We start from the raw sequence: 18,518 nt of genomic DNA, 5'->3' as shown, positions 1-18,518 counted from the left end.
GCAATGTGAGGCAGTGATCTCCATTAGTCATGTGCAGCCAGACAAAAGCTGAAGAACACATTCCCCATTTAAATGCACGTGAATTCTCCCAGGAATCTTACCTATATCCTATTCCTTTACAAGGTCTAATTCTAATGTTTTAAAACTTTGCAACAGGCAAAACCCCTGCTCATTTGGAGCTGGCTCCAGCTCTCTGCTTGACCTTGCCTTTCAGGTAAAATGAAAACTCCAAACAGAGGGGATTGCAGAAGAAGAGATGTCTGGTCAGCACAGATCATGCTGAATACAAGGCGTTGTCATCTTCAATGAATGAAGTGGCTGGGAAAGAAACTGTCTGAAAGAAAACATGCTGAAAGAGGGACATTCTGTCTAACTTTAAAAAACCACAACAGCTTAGATGAAACTTAACTGTGTTTTAGCTTAAATCAAAACATTCCACTTTTTGTAATACTAACTACTTCTTGTAACACCAGCACCCCCATAAATGTGTGTATGTTTATTTACATGCTTGTATAAAAATGTGTACAGCTACACTTCGGTTCACTAGTATTGTAAAGAGCTTTTCTTTCAAAGCTTTCTTCATTTTCAACATCTAGATGACCACAAGTTCATGTTTAAGGATTCCAATGAGTATTTGGTGCTCTTTCAAAAGCACATTAACAGATTGTTTGCAAGAGTGTGATGTCTCCAGGTCTGTTTGGTTTCAGAAAATGAGGTTCATATATCCAGTGTCGGGACACTGTGGAGGATTCGGATGAGGACAATGATACCTCATAGTCCGAGGATCATCTGGGGAAAAAACAGTGTCTTCCTTTGATTGCCTACATGTTTTAAACTCACCCAAAAATCATAGATTCAAAATCTTTTGGGGGGGCACCAAAACCAATCCCCCACTTATCATTTATATTTTAGTTGTCTAAGGAAAAGGACATTAAAAAGTACAGAAAGACAGAATGTGATAAAACAGAGGGAAACAAAAATGTTGGTAAACTATCAGTTGTTTATTGTTTTTTTCAGTAGGCGCAGAAGTTATAATGAAAATGTAAATACTATTTGGCTTCATTAGCACACAAGAGATATTAATGCTCACGATTTTTAAAAGTGGCCTGGCCGATCAATGCAATATTGGCATGAAACTCTGGCAGTGACATCAGCTGTCAAATCCCACATTTGCCACCAGTGGAATGGTACCTTTCACAGACTATGGTTTGTTGCAGGAAAAAGTCTCTTAATTATCGTGTTGATAATGATATCAAGACCTTTGTTGAATGAATTCTTAAAGGCAGGAGTGTTCTTAACAAGCAATTCCTAACAAGTTCTTAACAAAAAAGTTCTAAACAAGCAGCAGCATTCACGTAACAGGGTGTGCTTATTTAGTGTGCCTAGAGTGCATTTTACTCTGTTTTTCTGCTCTAGTGTATATAGTGGTGTCTGACAGTGAACATGCTGTGTTAGAAAGGGTTTGGTCTCAGGTACCCATGTTTATTTTGTTATAATTAGAGACTGCCTTTTTGAAAACTTGGAGGAGCTTCTGCCCCTCTGCTCCGCTCTGGTGAGACCCCCCTAGGGCCCTGTGTCCATTTCTGGACTCCTCAGCACAGGGAGGACGTGGAGCTGATGGAGCAAGCCCAGAAGAGGCCACAGAGACGATCCTGGGGCTGGAGCACCTCCCGTACAAGGAGAGGCTGAGAGAGTTGGGGTTGTTCAGCCTGGAGAAGAGAAGACTCCAAGAAGGCCTTATTTCAGCCTTTCAATAATTAAAGGGGGCTGTTAAGAAAGATGGGGAAAAACTTTTTAGCAGGGCCTGTAGTAACAAGACAAGGGGTGATGGTTTCAAACTAAAGGAGGAGAGATTGAGATAAGACCTTAGGAAGAAATGTTTTCCTATGAGGGTGGGGAGGCCCTGGCCCAGGTTGTCCAGAGAAGTGGTGGCTGCCCCATTCCTGGAGGTGTTCAAGGCCAGGTTGGATGAGGCTATGAGCAACATGGTGGAGCTGAAGACATCCCTGCTTACTGCAAGGGGGTTGGACTGGATGGGCTTCCTGGTACTTTCCAACCCAATCCAGTCTATGATTCTATGATTCTATGATTCTATGTAAACAGTACTTTAAAAATCACATGAACGTAAAAAAAAATTATGTAGCATTTAAGAAAAAGCTTCATAGTGAAAAGACAGATAGTTTTGAACCAAAATTAAGGTTTAAATTCTTTACCAGGGTATTTCCTGGCTGCTCTTTCCCTTGCTGTGGATCACCAGTGCAACGGGTTGACTCAAGTGGATGCCGTAGTGTTGGTTCTGCAGGGCTCCGGCATCTTTCCCTGCAGAAGGAGCTGTGGTTCTGGTTCCTCTGTGGGGCTCTGGCATCAGCATATGAGTGACTCCCAACTGCAGCACTTGCAGCTTCTCATGTGGATGACCTTCTGAGCCAAAACTTGAAATTCATTTATCTGTGTGTGTGCAAAACCCAGGCATCAAGGGCATCCTGAGACATATTTTTCCAGTGATTCCACTGAATACTGTATGACTTGTGCATAACTATCCCATGTTTTCTGGGGCTGGAATTTCCATGAATCCCTATGTTCCATACCCCAGACAAGTGCCTTGAACGCAGCTTATGGAGTTAGGCTTTTTTTTTTTTTTTTTTTACTTTCTCCTCTGTTGCGTAGCGATATTCTTTTATGCAACGAGGACAGCTCTGTCTCTGAGAATCACTGATATCCCTCAGAATCAGGCTCTTACGCTAGTCCCTCTGCGGGACTCCCGCATCCCTTGCACAGGGAGACGTGACGCTGGTCCCTTTTCGGGTCTCCTGCATCCTCAGCACCGGGAGATGCGGTGCTGGTCCCTTGCGTTTCTCACGCATCCCCCGCGCCGGGAGCAGCTGGCCCTGCAGGACGTCAACTCGCTCTGCCCACCCTGCGCCCTGACGTCAGGGCGATGGCCGTGACCGAGGGGCCGCCCGCCCGCCCCGGGGTCACCTGCCGCTGCCGCCCCGCGCGGCCGCAGAGCCGCTGCTCTCACGGCTCCCACCGCCGCCGCTGCTGTCACTGCTGCTGGTACCGCGGCGGCTGCTCCCTCTGCTTCCACTGCCTCTGCTTCCACTGCCGCTGCTGCCTCTGCTCCTGCTCCCGCTGCTGTCACTGCTGCTCTTGCTGCTATTTCTACACCTCTACTGCTCCTACCGCTGCTGCTGCTATAGCTGATAGTCCTGCTCTCACTGCTGCAGCTGCTGCGTCCTTTGCTATTGGTACCACGGCTGCCGCTGCTTCTACTGCTTCTTCTATCGCTGCTACTGCTGTCACTGCTGCTCCTACTGCTGCTGCTCTCGCTGCGGCTATCACTGTTGCTATCACTGCTGCTGCTGCTGCTATCACTGCTGCTATCGCTACTGCTACTGCTGCTGCTATCGCTGCTGCTACCGCTACTGCTCTCACTGCTGCTCTCACTGCTGCTTCTATCGCTGCTGCTCCCACTGCTTTTGCTAGAACCACTACTGCTATCGCTACTTCTCCTCCCACTGCTCCCACTAACACCGTGGCTGCTGCTGCTTCTCCTACTGCTCCTATAACTGCTACTGCTATCACTACTGCTTCTGTCACTACTGGTACTGGTACCACAGCTGCCGCTGTCGCTGCTAACTGCCTCTGGTACCACTGTGACTGCTACCACTGTGACTGGTACCACTGCTACCACTGCTACCACTGCTACTGGCACCACTGATACCACTGGTGCCACTGCTACTGCTATCGCTGCTCCTACTGCTGTGGCTGCTAACACAGCTGCTGATATTACTGCCACTACTGCTCCTGTTCTTGATCTTGCTCCCCATTCTTGCTCCCGCTCCCATTCTCGCTCCTGCTCCCGCAGCTCCAGCGTGTGGCTGGAACCCACCGTCCTGAGCATCCAGAGCGGCTGCAGTCAAGGGAATGTGTTAGGAGCCCTGGAGGTCGAAGCAGCGGGACTGAGCGTGCACAGCCACAATTAAAAACCCAAGCCAGCTGGGGATTTGTAATGCAAGCAGCCTTGCCAGATTTCTTTTCCGCTTTGCTCTCATCCTGCTGTTGGATTTGAGATCATGTATGTGTTTTGCTGTTGATCATTGTGGGTGTTAAAATCTGGGGAGGGAGTGGAAAGGATTAATATGTTTGTTTTGATTTAAGGGGATTTTTTTTTTTTTCACGTTATCGTTGCCCTTTTTCTCTGTCAACACAGCCTTGTCTCTGTTATTTTTGTTTCAGGTCGGTTAATATTGTAGCCTTTGGGAATGAGAGGGATGGGTTACCCGAGGATAACCAGCAGCCGAGCCTGATCCAGAGCTATCTTGGGAGAAGCGCTCTCATTTCCCAGATCAACAGCAGCTTGTCTGCCAGTCAGGTCGGAAACCCCGTGTTCACTGAGTATCAAGCCTGCGCGTTCGGAAATGTCAGGCTGGTGGTACATGACTTCCCTGTCTGGGTAAGAGATCCATCTCAGTCTTTTTAACTACATCTAACACCCAAAAATGTTTTAATCTGGTGAAAATACACCTCAGTTTTAAACTACTTCATTATAGCTGGATTTTATTCATGTTTTAATTATTGCAAATGGTAAAAGCACTTAAAATATAGTCAGGCAGATGCTGTAAAGTCCTGAAGGCACTGCAGAAAGTTTCTGATTAACAAGGCACTGCCTACATGCTTTGCAGGGAGGTGATATTTTCAGCTGCACTGTTGAGTGAAAACTCTAGGGAAGATAATACCAAGATCAGCCAGATGCCCTTTTTTTTGTCGTGGCACTGCATCATAAGCACTCTCTCCAAATATTTATCAACAGTAAAGCAAAACACATTTTCCCCCTGTAAAAGTGAAAAGGCAGTTTCCCAGCTTTGAAAAAAATGAAAGATTTGTCAAGATTTGATGTCTTGTGAAATACAGTACGTGGAGTCATTTTATTTCTGTTATAATGAATAACAACGTCTCAACATGATTCTTTTTATTTGAAGGTAAAGAATATGGATTTTGGCAGTGTTCCAGGTTGACAGCACTTTTGTTAGCAAGTGAGGTAACTTAGTTATGAGTTTGAGCAGATCAGTGGTTATGTAAGAAATGATACTGATAATCTAAATTAAAGTATATTTAATGACTACTTAGTAGCCTAAAAAAAAAAACAAACCCAAAAAACCAAAAAAACCCTAAGCTTAGCAGCTTTTAGAAATTAAAACAATAATCAGTTTTGGCTCCATAATTCTACCCTTAGGTTGATTTTTGTAGTCGTGTAAGGGAAGCTTGCTTTGGAATCTGCAGGAATCTTAACAGTTCCAGAAACACCTGATCAGAAGTTTGTAACCTTGAAACCAAATGGTCCAGTGTAGCTGTGACTCTATTTCTCAGGTGTGCTTTTGTCATCTGTGCTTACAGATAGCATTCAGACAGGCTGGGAGAGCCTGTTTTTACTCTTTGAAGCCGCATGTGACCTGCATATGGAGTTTGCTTGAGTCATTGAAGCGCAGCAATGAGTAAAAGTTCCTGAATATAAATTAAGGCTGTAGGACTTCAAAGGGAGTTTCAGAGGACTGGGGGTTGGTAAGAGCGGTGGAAAGGCAGGCAAGGATGGCTGGAGAAGGACAGAAGAAAGAACCTGGGTGCCATTCATGTGGGTTTATGTGGATTTATTTGCATTTGCTCTTCTACAGAACAAGGTCCTTCAGTTCTGGAGACCTTATAATTTTCTCCCCTGAAAAGCTAGGTTGTTATTGTCTGCAGTGTTATACTTCTAAGGCCCCTTGTTTTCTTCTGTCTCAGCTAAAGGAGGCAGGAGATTTACTGGGATTCTCTCCTTCTCCTCTGCCCTCCTGAGACTCCACCTGGACTCCTATGTACAATTCTGGAATCCCCAAAATAAGAAGAAGATGAAACTGTTGGAACAGGTCCGGAGTAGGCCACGGAGATGATGTGAGGGCTGGAGAACCTCTGCTCTGAGGCCAGGCTGAGAGAGTTGGGGTTGTTCAACCTAGAGTACAGAGGGCCGCGGGGAGATCTTAGAGCAGCTTCCAGTACTGAAAGGGGCTCCAGGAAAGCTGGGGAGGGGCTCTTGATTGAGGAGTGCAAAGGCAGGGTCAGGGGGAATGGCTTTAAATTGGAGAGGGGAAGATTTAGATTAGACATTAGGAAGAAACTCCTGACAATGAGGGTGGGGAGGCCCTGGCCCAGGTTGCCCAGAGCAGTAGTGTCTGCCCTGTTCCTGGAGGTGACCAGGCCAGGTTTGATGGGGCTTGGAGCCTCTGATCCAGTGGAAGGTGTTCCTTCCCATGGCAGGGGATTGGAACTGTATGGGCTGTGATGTCCATTCCCACTCAAACCATTCCAAGATTCTATGATTCTATGAATGATGAGGAACAAATGGCTTTTGTTTTAGCTTAGTTAAAGACTTCTTAGATAGCTGGGCTGGACCCTGCGGGAGGTTAGTTGTTCTGAGCATAGCTGTCTGCTTGTTAGGGTTAGGCAGAACAGGAATATTTTCCATAGCCTGGATGCCTGAGGTCCACTACACCACGGTGGTCCTTCCAGGACTGTTCCGCTGCTACCTGAGGAAATGGTATGTGACAATTTGAAATTTGACTGATGTTGCCTCAAGTGTAGTTTGTTGTTGATACATTATATTCTGTGTTGAAGAGGATCCTTTTTGCACATTGCTGAGACATAGAGGTGGTGGTATGGTGGTCCTTGCATTATTTCCATCACTCTCATAAGAGCACCAGGTAAGGGGGCATTTGCATCTTACCTGAGATTTGTATCTGATCTAGATTAAATATGTATGATTAAGGCAAGCCAGTCCTAGACATAGACTTGGCAACTGAGTACACTGGTAGCTGTGAGTCTCCGAACTGAAGGGCAGCGAGCTGCTCCTTGTCCTCTACTGGAAAAGCAGCCAGGATGCAAATATGCCAAGTACAGCTCCCCAGTGCATGGGCAAGTTCTTTTGTGACATAAATTGCAGTACAGGGTGCGTTTGCTTGTGTTTTGGTCCACTGCTGCAGATATCTTATAAGCCCAGGACACTGCTCAGCTCTCTTGAGTCTGCAGGAGTTAATAGCTCAAGTGTCTCTGGTTGAACTCTTTCTGGTGGTGTTATGAAGCTGGGTATCTTGCTGTGTGCTATGTGTCTCCCTGAAATGGCAGCAGCCAGGTTTTCCAGCAGCTGTCAGAGCACTCATGCGCTGATAGGTTAGAGGAAACCATGAAAGGTTTGGACCATCCAGTGAATGCTGCCATGGCAGCGTCATCCTGCTGGGCATGTTGTTGGTGGAACAGCAGCAATGATGCTGTGAGAACAAGGTATTTTGTATGTTGAGGGTCACTGAAGGTGGATGCCAAACTGGAGAGAAAGGAAGCAAGGATTCTTGGATGTGATTACCCAAGGAAATGTCCATCAAAGAGTACCGGCAGGCATGGAAGAACGGTGTTTCCAACCTGCTGTGGGACTGCTATTTCCTCACAGCAATATAAAACACATAAATGTTTTTAACACCGGTGTAGGTGCTATATTCTTTGATATTTCTTGGCTTAGAAAATTATAAGGATAAATTCATGCTTCCCAGCTTGCAAAATAGCAGCAGCAGCAGCAGCAGCAGCAGCATCTCTCTTTCGTATGGCAGTGATAGGGCACAGGATGGATGTGCTGACTTTGGGGAGGCTGTCATCATTAATGCACGTGGCATGGAGTTGTCAGGATAGTACAGGAGCAAAGTCTTCACAATCTGGGGCATTCTGAAAATGGTTTCCGAAATGGTTTCAAGAAAGTGGTTTCCGAAATGTTGTTCATCTCTGTGTGTCATTCCCTGGGTATATGTGTATGGCCCATTAAGTCCTGTGCTATGTTTGTGAAGTTGGATGTCGATACCTCCCACATGCAGGGGACAGATATGCAAGTGGGGCATCATCTGGGTGATTCATGTGGCTGGAAAACATCCTGATAAACAAAAGGCAGACCCAGGATGAAAGGAGATATGGGAACAGGCTGAGAGAGTTGGGGTTGTTCAGCCTGCAGAAGAGAAATCTATGGGGAGATCTTAGAGCAGCTTCCAGTACTGAAAGGGGCTCCAGGAAAGCTGAGAGGGGCTCTTGATAAGGGAGTGCAGGGGTAGGATGAGGGGAGTGGTTTTCAGCAGAAAGACGGGAGATTAGGATGAGATCTTGGGGACAAATGTTTTCCTGTGAGTGTGGGGAGGCCCTGTGGTGGCTGCCCTGTTCCTGGAGGTGTTCAAGGCCACGTTGGATGGGGCTGGGAGCTCCTGATGCAGTGGGAGGTGTCCCTGTCCATGGCAGGGGGTGGAACTGGATGGGCTTTGAGGTTCCTTCCAACCCAAACCATTCCATCAGTCTACGATTCTATGATTCTGCATATACATGTGCTAACATCTGTGCTGAATGTTGTGATTTTAATACCTGATCAGTTGCTTATGCATGGTCAAGCTTTGCTTTCATGAAGCATATTGAATTTGCATGTCCCAGTTTTTCCTTTTTTGGGGAGGCGTAAACCTCAGTGTGAGAGTGATGAGCGAAAGCAGACAGGGGGATAGGGTTATAGGGTTTGATTCCGCAAAACAAGAGATAGTAACTTACAAGGAGTGCTTTGCAAGACGAGTTTTAAGATTTGCTTTGGAAAAGGTTGTTTTATTTAGCATTTTATGCCAGATTTGACAGTTTTGTGGACTAAGTTGTCATTTTATTGGCTTGTGTGCCAGCTTCAGCCACTTGGTACTGAATTCTGTTATGCTTCTGCATGTGTACAAGTGAAAACTGCAGGAAAATTGCAGGCAATATTTGTAATATCTGCTGGCCAGTGAATCTTCGTTAACTTTGAAATGAAGCATAGCACAGGAGCTCTAATTCATAGTTTTGTTCATTTAATTATGATGCTGGAAAAGAAATGGCTGAATGAAAACCTCGCTGTGAGCATCCCTTGACTGCATTACTGCTTTTATTCTTTGCTCTCTTATTTGGAGCCATTCTGTAAGAATATGGGAATATTTTCATCTTGGGCTGGGGTCTTGCTGTCCTTTTAAATGTTTTCCTTCTATGAGCATGCTGGGTTTTACTTTTTATGCTGTTTCTGAGTGGTTTTGGTTGTATTTTTTTTTGTTCCTCCAGGGAACAATAATTCCAAAATTTTTTGTTCTCCTTTAGTTTATAAAAACTGCCCACTTTCTGAAAAATTGCTGACATCATTGTGTTCCCAGTAGCAGAAATGTTACGAAAGGAGAAAGTGGAGCAGCTGGGTTTTGGAGGGCGCTTTGTGCTGGGTTCGGCACTTGCAGAAGGACAGATGCTGCATGGTGTCTGTACCTGCTCCAGATGCCTGCCAGTGCCTGCCCAGAGGCTTGCGCAGAGCTGCAGACCTTCATGGGCGTCACTGCTGCTCAAATATATTAATTCTGATTTTGAAAAGGCATTCTGTGAATTATTTTTCTATTAAATGCGCCATTTCAGGATCCTCTTTCACTGAGTCTTTCAATGTTTTTTCTGACCACATGAGCTTTCTTATGTCCATGGCATCGTCTCTGGTGTAATTATCAGGCATTTCCCCCTGCATCGGCATCCTTGTGCTCCTTGTGCTGGCTAGGCTGGCTGGTCCTTTACATGTCTGAATGTAAAGGAATCTAGTCCACATTTTAGATGATGATGATATTATTATTACTACTTCACACATTATTATTATTATTATTATTACTACTACTACTATTATTATTTCCTGTGAGGCTGGAGAGGCCCTGACCCAGGTTGTCCAGAGCAGTGGTGGCTGCCCCATCCCTGGAGGTGTTGAAGGCCAGGCTGGATATGGCTTTGAGCCCCTGATCCAGTGGGAGATGTCCCTGCCCATAGCAGGGGGTGGAACTGGATGAGCAGTTCCACCTCTCTGGTAGTCATATGATTTTGCAGTAAAATCAGGTCTTCATTGCCTCTGAAGGCTTTATTTTCAACGTTAATGCTTGAGAAGTGTGATTTACTAATGAGAAGAATATATTATGAAGTGTGCATAATAGAGGCATGGAAAGAAAGAATGAAGCTTTTTTTTCTAATAAGTCCTGAGAGGACTAGCGACAGGAGTATAATTGTAATTAATCAGGTCATAGTATAATAACCTGAGCTACACAGTTACTTTTTTCCTATGTCAATGTCTGTCTTGGGAAACGGACTGTGCCAAGATCAGGAAGCAGAGCAATGAGTGGCTGCCACATAAATTTCATAGGTGGAGCCTGGAATTATCATTATTGCTTAGACTAAGCTGTTCTTCAACATCTAAATAAGTCCCCTCTGCCATTTTTGCATGAACTCTTCCCTAAAACTGATAGTCAACAATGCTCCAGATGCTTTGTCTCCAGATGCTCCAGATGCATCTGCCTCAGTGAGGCAAACAACCCTTCATTGTTTGTGGAGGGTTTTCCAGTGATCTGAGCAGTCTGTGTGATGTTTGAATGAAAATAATTGCAACAAGACCTCTGGAAAAATGTCTTTCTCCTCTGTGTTTTCAAACATAACATCCATCTTCAAGAATGGTTTTTTTGGGATGTCGAATCAAACGTGAGAGGGCACAATGGAACCTCACAGCAGTAACAGAAATTGGGCATTGCGAGGTGTTGGTTGGTGCATTCTGGGTTTTTCAGTTCTTCACGTGCCCCTAGCTGGCTCTTGCCTCTGGAAAAGTGGAGTCCATTTCCACCAGACCTTCATAAACTTTGATAAAATCTTTCTTGACAGGATTAACAGAGACACATAGTGGTGGCACAGGGCAGTGGCAGAAGGCACAGACCTCCACAAACCAGCTGAAATGGGCAGCCACATGCACCTGGGAAGCTGTTACAGCCAGTACCTCATCTTCATAGGATTTATTTCCTCTAACAATTAAACAAAGAGGTGTATTTGCACACTTGTGTGGCTGTTTTCAGTAAGGATTTTGCTAGGTTTCCCCATATGATACAGAATCACAGAATCATGGAATGGTTTGGGTTGGAAAAGACCTCAAAGTTCATCCAGTTCCATCCCCTGCCATGGGTAGAGAAACATCTCACTGGATCAGGGTCTCAAAGCACCATCCAGCCTGGCCTTGAAACCTCCAGGGATGGGACAGCCACCACTGTTCTGTGCAAGCTGGGCCAGGGCCTCACCACTCACCTCCCCACCCTCACAGCAAAACATTTCTCCCTAAGATCTCATCTCAACCTCCCCTCTTTCAGCTCAAAACCATTACCCTTGTCCTATCCTTGCACTGCCTGATCAAGAGCCACTCCCCAGCTTTCCTGGAGGCCTTTTCAGTCCTGGAAACTGCTCTAAGTTCTCCTCAGAGCCTTCTCTTCTCCAGGCAGAACAGCCCCAACTTTCTCAGCCTCTCCTCATATGGGAGGTGCTCCATATATCATATGATATTCAGATATGACAGGACATGACATCTGCAGAGATGGAAATAGAGCAGTGTTGGATAAGTATGAAAAGAGGAGGGGAATCATTTGAGATTACAGCTATGTTTTCTTTTTGTAGTTGATTTGTTTTCCAAACTACCACTACTTTTCCTATTGGTATTGCTTTAATTAGAAAAAAACCAATCTGTATGTTTTTTTGCTCCATGATACCGACCTTTTAAGCTGCTGCTGTGTTTCATGCATGAGCATGCGCACGCAGACAAGTCTACTTCTGCACACTCTGTGGAGATTCCCATCAATGAAAAGAGCATCATAGCTGCCATGGCTTTTGGTTAGGAAATGTAGGATCTTCCAGGCTGGTGTTTTAGTAGACTAAGCTCTTCTTGGAGAGCCAGGATGAGGTCTGAGACCAGAGCAGAGTGTGTGCTTGAACATCTGTCAGATACCCAGTGCCCTGACCTCTGCTGCTGGTGGGGCTGTCAGCAGGATGGAGCCACAGCTTGGTGGCTTTGATGTCTAGGAGCACTGTCTTCTGTGGTGGGTCAGGAGTAGGCTTATGCTGCAGCTAAGGGTGCGGGTCAGGGCTGGTTCTTTCCTTGAGTGTGTCTGTACTCATATTCACCAAAATCTTACCCAAATCTGTTCTGTAACACAAAATGATGTCATGATGTGTTAGACATTTATCTCCATTGTAATATGGAGCTTCAAAATGTATATGAACGTAACTCAACATGTAAAAAATACATCTTACATTCATCAAGAAATTTCTATAACTATTTTCTATTATTCAGTACTTTACTTTAAACTCATGGCAGAGCTCTTGTGTGTTGCTGTGCTCTACACCTCAGTGATGGTGTTGCTGGTCACCAACAAGCTCTTAGAGATGGGCATGGGCAAACCAGGGCTGAGCTTGAAGATAGGCTTCTAGAAGGAAATCGTGAAAAAACAGGTATATTTTCTGTCTACCAGCACAGAACAACTAGATATTCTACATTATTTTTTGGTTTGCATTGATCTTTTCTCGTAAGACTTTATTATGTTAGGTACATACGACCCTAGTAAAAATTCTCTTTTGAGATCTTCATCAGCTAAAACAGATTGAAGCTGTCCCTCGAGAATGCTCAATTTTGCTTGTCTGTGATCAGTTTCTGCATTTGCAAAACTGGCTGGCTCTCTAAAAGCACAGTAGTTTTACTGCTGCACATGCTAAACTTGTGTTTATGTGTTAGCTTTATATTCTTAGCACAGTGTACACGATTCTCTTAAATGTTGGCAGAGATTTTCCTTAGCCTGAGATTATAATAGTCTCTAACAGATTTGACTAAAAAAAACAAATACCAAGAGCAGTGCTCTTAAAGCTGTTGTTAACATGGTAAATCATTGAGAAGATTTTCTTGAGAATTTGGGCATTTTCTGTGATTTTTTTAATTACTGAACAAGATCATATAGTAAAAAATACTGGGAGTACCTAGTATGCTTTAATTTTATTTCCTCACATATTTCTTTGTAAAGAGAAGACCTGAACTGGGTGTGGCATGCACTGACAATCTGGGTAAATATTTGCTGACTGATAACTTTCCATCAAAATCCTGCTATCTCTTGTACTCAAACGTTCCAGCTACTCTGCCACACATTTGAAACAATGACTCTTTTGAAGTGATCAGATATAATGATATTGACAATGCAGCCACTTGTTGGTTTTATATTAATATATATCTTGTACAATTTATCTTATATGTATTATATTAATAATCTTTTATATATTTCTCTGATTCACATCTGTGATGCACCTGTATCAGTGACCTGTTCTTCAAAAATCACATTGACTGTCCCCAACATAAACTTTGGGTCCCTTATGTCACTTCTTCTATGCTTGCTTACATCTTTCACATCTTCTTTATTTCATCATTGCTTGTTTCCATTTTTTTATCCCTAGATGTAAAGGTTTTTCCAGCTTTTCCTAATATCATACAGGACTGTTATAGAGCCACAGAATGGTTTGGGCTGGAAGAGACCTTCAAAGACCACACAGTCCAACTCCTTGCGATGGGCAGGGACATCTCCCACTGGATTAGGGGCTCCAAGCCCCATCCAACCTGGCCTTGAATACCTCCAGGGACGGGGCAGCCAGAGCTTCTCTGGGCAACCTGAGCCAGGGCCTCGCCACCCTCATAAAAAATACATTTATTTCTTATATCCAATGTGAACCTGCCCTCTTTCACTTTAGAAACCTTGCTTTTTGTCCTGTTGCTATGGTCCCTGGTAGAAAGTCTCTCTCTTTCTTCAAAGCCCTCTATAAGTTCTGAAAAGCCACAATAAGGTCTCTCTGTTCCCAGAAGTCATACTATTTTAGGGGTTTTTTTGAGTTGATTTTCAGTTTTCTGGACCAGTTCCAGATTTCTGTCAAGAATATTCAATTGAGCACATGTGCAAAGTCATGGCTTTCATTGGTATTTATCTTAGAAAAATAGAATCATAGAATGGTTTGAGTGTAAAGGGACCTTAAAGATCATCTAATTCCCCCCTGCCATGGGCAGGGACACCTTCCACTGGATAAGGGTGCTCCTTTGTAAGCTACCTTTAGGTAAAACAGAAACTGAAGTTATAGTTCTCATCACATCTCATATTACATGTGGTTGCAGCACAGTTGTAAAATAACAGGGTACAGAGTAATTTTAGAGAGTCAGTTTTACACTTAAAACACAGAACAATGACACATTGAACATGAAGTAAAAAAAGAAAGTTCAATTATATGATTAAAGTCCTTATTCTGAAGACCTTAACTCTCGTTAAAGACACAAGCTCTTGTGAAACAGATAAAAATCAATCCCGACTGATGAAACTTGTGTTTAAAGGTTCAGAGGTAGAGAGCACAGTTTGGTGTAAACCTTTCCCAAAATGGTGTGATAAATAATGGTTTTGTATGAATTGCTGCAAACTTCTGCCACTGAAGCTGCTTCTATTTGCCTAATAAAAATATTTGAATGTTAAGTAATCAAAGCAGTAAAACGTTCTTCCTGCAAAGTATATTCCTATATAAATGTCTATTTTTTCTTCATCCTGAAGAATTCCTGAATTCATAAAAGAGATTTATTGCTTATGATAACGAACAACTTGTTCTCTAAACAAGGAAATTGCAAAGCATGAGTTCTTCTCTTTGTTTTACGTCTTCAAACAAGAGATTAATATCAGTCAAAAATACTTTTAGAAGGTTTTGCCTTAAGACTGTTGAGTGATTCAGCTTTTCCTTTGTAGAGGAGAAATTCTCGATCAGTGTTTTTTTCTGTTTAGGATATATTTGACAGTGACTGGTACACCTCTCGCAGTCTCATTGGAGGAGCTGATATTGTTGTGATCAAGTACTCTGTCAATGACAAGGCTTCATTTCAAGAGCTAAAGGACACTTATGTCCCAATGATAAAAAAAGCACTGAACCACTGTTCAGTTCCAGTAATAATTTCTGCTGTTGGAGCAAGAAAAAACGGTACGTATCCAGTCTCATGCATTAATAACTAAAATCTCACTTGGAAGTTAGAGATGCTGTAATTGCAGTAGAAGCTCATTGTTTTTCCAAGTTGCTGTCAGAAACAATTAGTCTGTCGGGATGGCAGTAACATGTGCATGGATAATGGTTCTGTAGACTGGTGTATTGGCAAGAACATTCTGCTTAATTAGCCCTGGCGATGAAAGGCATCTTATCCCACTTTGACCTCTGCAACAACTCTTTTTGTGGAGTCATCACATAAGGATTAAATCTGGTGCTTTGGGTTAAGCAGTGTACATTTCAGCGTATGAGATGAGATGGTTACAAGTCCTCTCTGGTTGTGCCTCAGGTATAAAATGACTCTGGTGTATGAGATTAAAAGACTATCGGCTTGCAGCCACTGGAGGAGAGGAGAGAAGAGCCCCCACATTCTTTAGAGTGTGGTTGCATGAACAGACCTACCAGCCCTTTGGGTGCCACAAGGGCCACATGCTGCCGTGTCAACAGAGCTGAGCTGTCACAGCAGGGTAGCTATGATATAGATCTAGTATAGCTTACACGTCCATGCAACACCCCATCCAGGCTGATCAATAGTCTGCTATGAGAATGATGCAAACTGATTTTGCATTGAATAATTAACTAAAACTAAAACCAAAGGGTGTTACTGCTGTCTAATCAATATGAAAATCAAAGTTGTTTGACTATGGAAGGGCCATGTAGACTTAGAAGTGCCCAACACCCAATGAGGGCAGTGCTGGTGAGATGGTTTAAGTAGGCATAAATAGCTTCTGTCTTTTTTTATCAGGGAAATTAAGCTCAGAAATAGCACAACAGATACTGATAGAGCAAGCATACTGACTTCATTATCTATTTCAAATTTTTTTTTGTAGTCTTGTTCATTTTCATAAATTTTTTTTTAGTTGTGGGCCCTGTTTTTCACCTTTCTTTCCCTGAAGTGATGAATGCAAATCTTGAGCCTGTGAATTGTCTTTTAATTTATGAGCCTGACAAAACTGTGTTTCTGAGCATCACTCCTGATATGAGTAAGGGATATGTTGGGGGTAGATATAGACACTTGTTTTATAAGGTATAAAGAAATATTAAGTGATATAAACTGTCACTTCTGGGGACATAAAGCTCAGTTTGCCAGGATCTACTTATATGTCTTTTTACTTCGTGGTTGAGAAAGGACTGTTAAAGAACTCTATAACAATTAAATATCTTACTTGCTTCCCTTTAGTAATTCACTCATAAAGATCAAATGTTTTTATGCTCTGATTTATACAGAGGTAATAAATCTGCCATTCTAAAGTCAAGGTCTTGCTCATTCAATATTTGTCTTGCCCAACATCTTTTCCTACATCTTTTATTTAAGCACAAAATACCACCAACCTAATTGGTTATACCACCTCTCCAGTACAGACATTTTTCTTTTCCACATTTTTATTTTGATATCTTTTTCCTAAATAACGTGACTGTGGGAGAAGTCAGGCTCTCCAGTTGTGATTTCGCTTTGGGACCTGCCGGAGCACAGTGCACACACAGAGCCTCTTTGTTCCCAGGAGGTATGTGTAAACACAGCAGTTTGCTCATACAGATTACTGAGATCTTAATCCTCTGTAGTAGCAAATGGTGCTGCCAAAAAGATAAAAAAAAAAAAAAGCTGTGTTATGCCATGTTATCCATAGGTCTGAGCAGGGGCAATTGATGTAGAGCACGCATGGCACATTTGAAAGCACATCCATGGCCAGCAAGTTCTTACGAGCATTAAAAGAAGTTGAACCTCGGTGGCTAAGGGGTTTTTATAATTTAACCAGGATAATCTTCAAAAATACCTGTTTTGGCTTAAAAAGAAATGTGTAAAATTTGTGTCATTGAATCATATTCTGCAGTATGTATGTGGGTAACAGCTGGGATGCCAGTGGAAGCGTTTCCCTCCCGTCACTGTGTGTGTGTCCTACACAGACAGGCTACAATAATTAAACAGGTCTAAGACTGACATTAATGAATGGTAGCACCTGCGCGTGTAAGGATGCCGAGGCCCGAGGCCAAACCTCCCTTCTACAAGGCCTGCGTGACTTTTCCACCTTGGCAAAACTGGATGTAAAATAATGTTAATGTAAGCTGAGGTTTCTAAGGCAGCTAATGTTTTGAAGTGATTAATTGGAAGTTTAGGGTTTTTTACATTAATTATAGATTTCTTGCTATAAAATTACATGTTTCCATTTCCTTTTTTTGTTCTTTTCTCAATAATACACCTTTGCAGTTATGTATTACCATTCTGGGGAGACCTTAGAACAGCTTCCAGTGCTGAAAGGCATTCCAGGAAAGCTGTGGAGGGGCTCTTGATCAGCAAGTGCAGGGATAGGATGAGGGAGGACGGTTTTAAGCTGAAAGAGGGGAGACTGAGATGAGATCTTGGAAAGAAATGTTTTCCTGTGAGGTTGAGGAGGCCCTGGCCCAGGTTGCAGAGAGAAGCCGTGATTGCCCCCTCTTTGAAGGTGTCCAAGGGCAGATTGGATGAGGCTTGGAGAAACCTGATCCAGGGGGAGATGTCCCTGCCCATGGTGGAGTTTGGAAGTAGGTGGGCTTTGAGGTCCCTTCCAACCCAAGCCATTCCATGTTTCTATGGTTGTTTAGGAAGGTAACTATTCTGGCTTTTTTTGACAAAAATGGCTTTTATTTTTCTTTTCTTTGCATGCCTTTTTACCCCAGGAGTGCCTTGTACCTGCCCCCTGTGCACTTCGGACAGGAGGAGCTGTGTCACCACCTCTGAGGGAGTGCAGCTGGCTAAGGAGCTAGGAGCCATTTACCTCGAATTGCACGCTCTTAGTGACTTCTACATACAGAAGTACTTTGGAGGAGTGGTGAGTGAGAAACCCCTGGGCTGAACACAGGGTGGCACGTGTGGGAGTTGCATGGCTGATGCCAGGGCTTCACAGAGCAAGCAGAGACAGACCACGATGCCTGCCTCCAAGGGCAAATTCATACTGATGTTAGATTTAGGTTAACTGCTAGGAGAAATGTTTTACAACAAGGCACTGGCATAGGTTGCCCAAAGAGGTGTTAGATGCCCCATCCCTGGAAATATTCAAGGTCACATTGGAAGGCACTCTGAGCAACCTGCTGCGGTTGAAGATGTCTCTGCTTACTGCGGGGGGATTGGAAGTATTGATATATGGTCTTTGAAGATCCCTTCCAACCAAAACCATTCTGTGACACTAGCTGAATTGGCAGTACTGAGGATGCTCCAATTTTAACTACCTTCTAGGAAGATTTAGGAAGGCCACGCTACGCACTGCAATATTTTTTTCCTGCCTATTTCTGTCATTCTATCTTGCTGGGATGAGATAATCAAAACCCAACTGGATGAGGCACTCAACAACCCCATCCCATTTTGAAGACAAGTCCTGCTTTGAGCAGATGCCCTGAGTGGTTGACTTTCATCCACCATTTCAACCTGAATTATTCTGTAATATCCTGAGATTTCTTATTTTCATTGCAGAAGTCCTCACGGCAATTGTGCTTGTGAAGTGAGATGGGTAAGGCTGCTGAATTGGCTGATTTTTTAGCTTTTCCTTGAGGTCACTCAGTTTGCAGTCATGACAGAGTTTGTAATCCTGAGCAGATCCTGGGGT

The 18,518-nt window shown here is 43.5% G+C and overlaps 2 protein-coding genes across 4 annotated transcripts in view; one reads left to right on the top strand and one right to left on the bottom strand.

Annotated features, from left to right (window-relative positions):
* Positions 1–2,741: 2,741 nt before the first annotated feature.
* Positions 2,742–3,904, bottom strand: LOC128850456 (uncharacterized protein DDB_G0271670-like). Its single transcript, XM_054054816.1, has 2 exons — positions 3,184–3,904; positions 2,742–2,917 (listed from the first exon to the last, which is right to left on the bottom strand). Exons 1-2 carry the CDS (start codon positions 3,902–3,904, stop codon positions 2,742–2,744), a joined length of 897 nt encoding a protein of 298 aa, XP_053910791.1.
* The window catches only part of RHOBTB3 (Rho related BTB domain containing 3), a 35,533-nt gene continuing 20,013 nt past the window's right edge, over positions 2,999–18,518 (top strand). Inside the window, exons 1-4 of one of the 3 annotated variants that reach the window (XR_008447883.1) lie at positions 2,999–4,078; positions 4,240–4,456; positions 14,688–14,880; positions 17,596–17,747. Coding sequence is in view for 2 of the 3 variants with exons in the window: in XM_054054877.1 (XP_053910852.1) it covers positions 4,077–4,078; positions 4,240–4,456; positions 14,688–14,880; positions 17,596–17,747 (564 nt within the window). In the remaining variant the exon portion in view is untranslated. The remainder of the gene's footprint in view (positions 4,079–4,239; positions 4,457–14,687; positions 14,881–17,595; positions 17,748–18,518) is intronic. The other 2 variants (XM_054054877.1, XM_054054878.1) reach the window with 2 other exon arrangements.

The sequence above is a fragment of the Cuculus canorus genome, chromosome Z (assembly GCF_017976375.1).
Source record: "Cuculus canorus isolate bCucCan1 chromosome Z, bCucCan1.pri, whole genome shotgun sequence".
Classification (NCBI taxonomy): domain Eukaryota; kingdom Metazoa; phylum Chordata; class Aves; order Cuculiformes; family Cuculidae; genus Cuculus; species Cuculus canorus.
This window is presented reverse-complemented; position numbering and strand designations above follow the sequence as displayed.

Excerpts from the sequence above, each read along its gene's own strand:
- LOC128850456 (XM_054054816.1), bottom strand. The coding sequence starts at position 3,904 with ATGCTCAGGACGGTGGGTTCCAGCCACACGCTGGAGCTGCGGGAGCAG. Across the intron at positions 2,918-3,183 it reads CAGCTATAGCAGCAGCAGCG|GGTGGGCAGAGCGAGTTGAC; the intron begins GTAGGAGCAGTA and ends GTCAGGGCGCAG.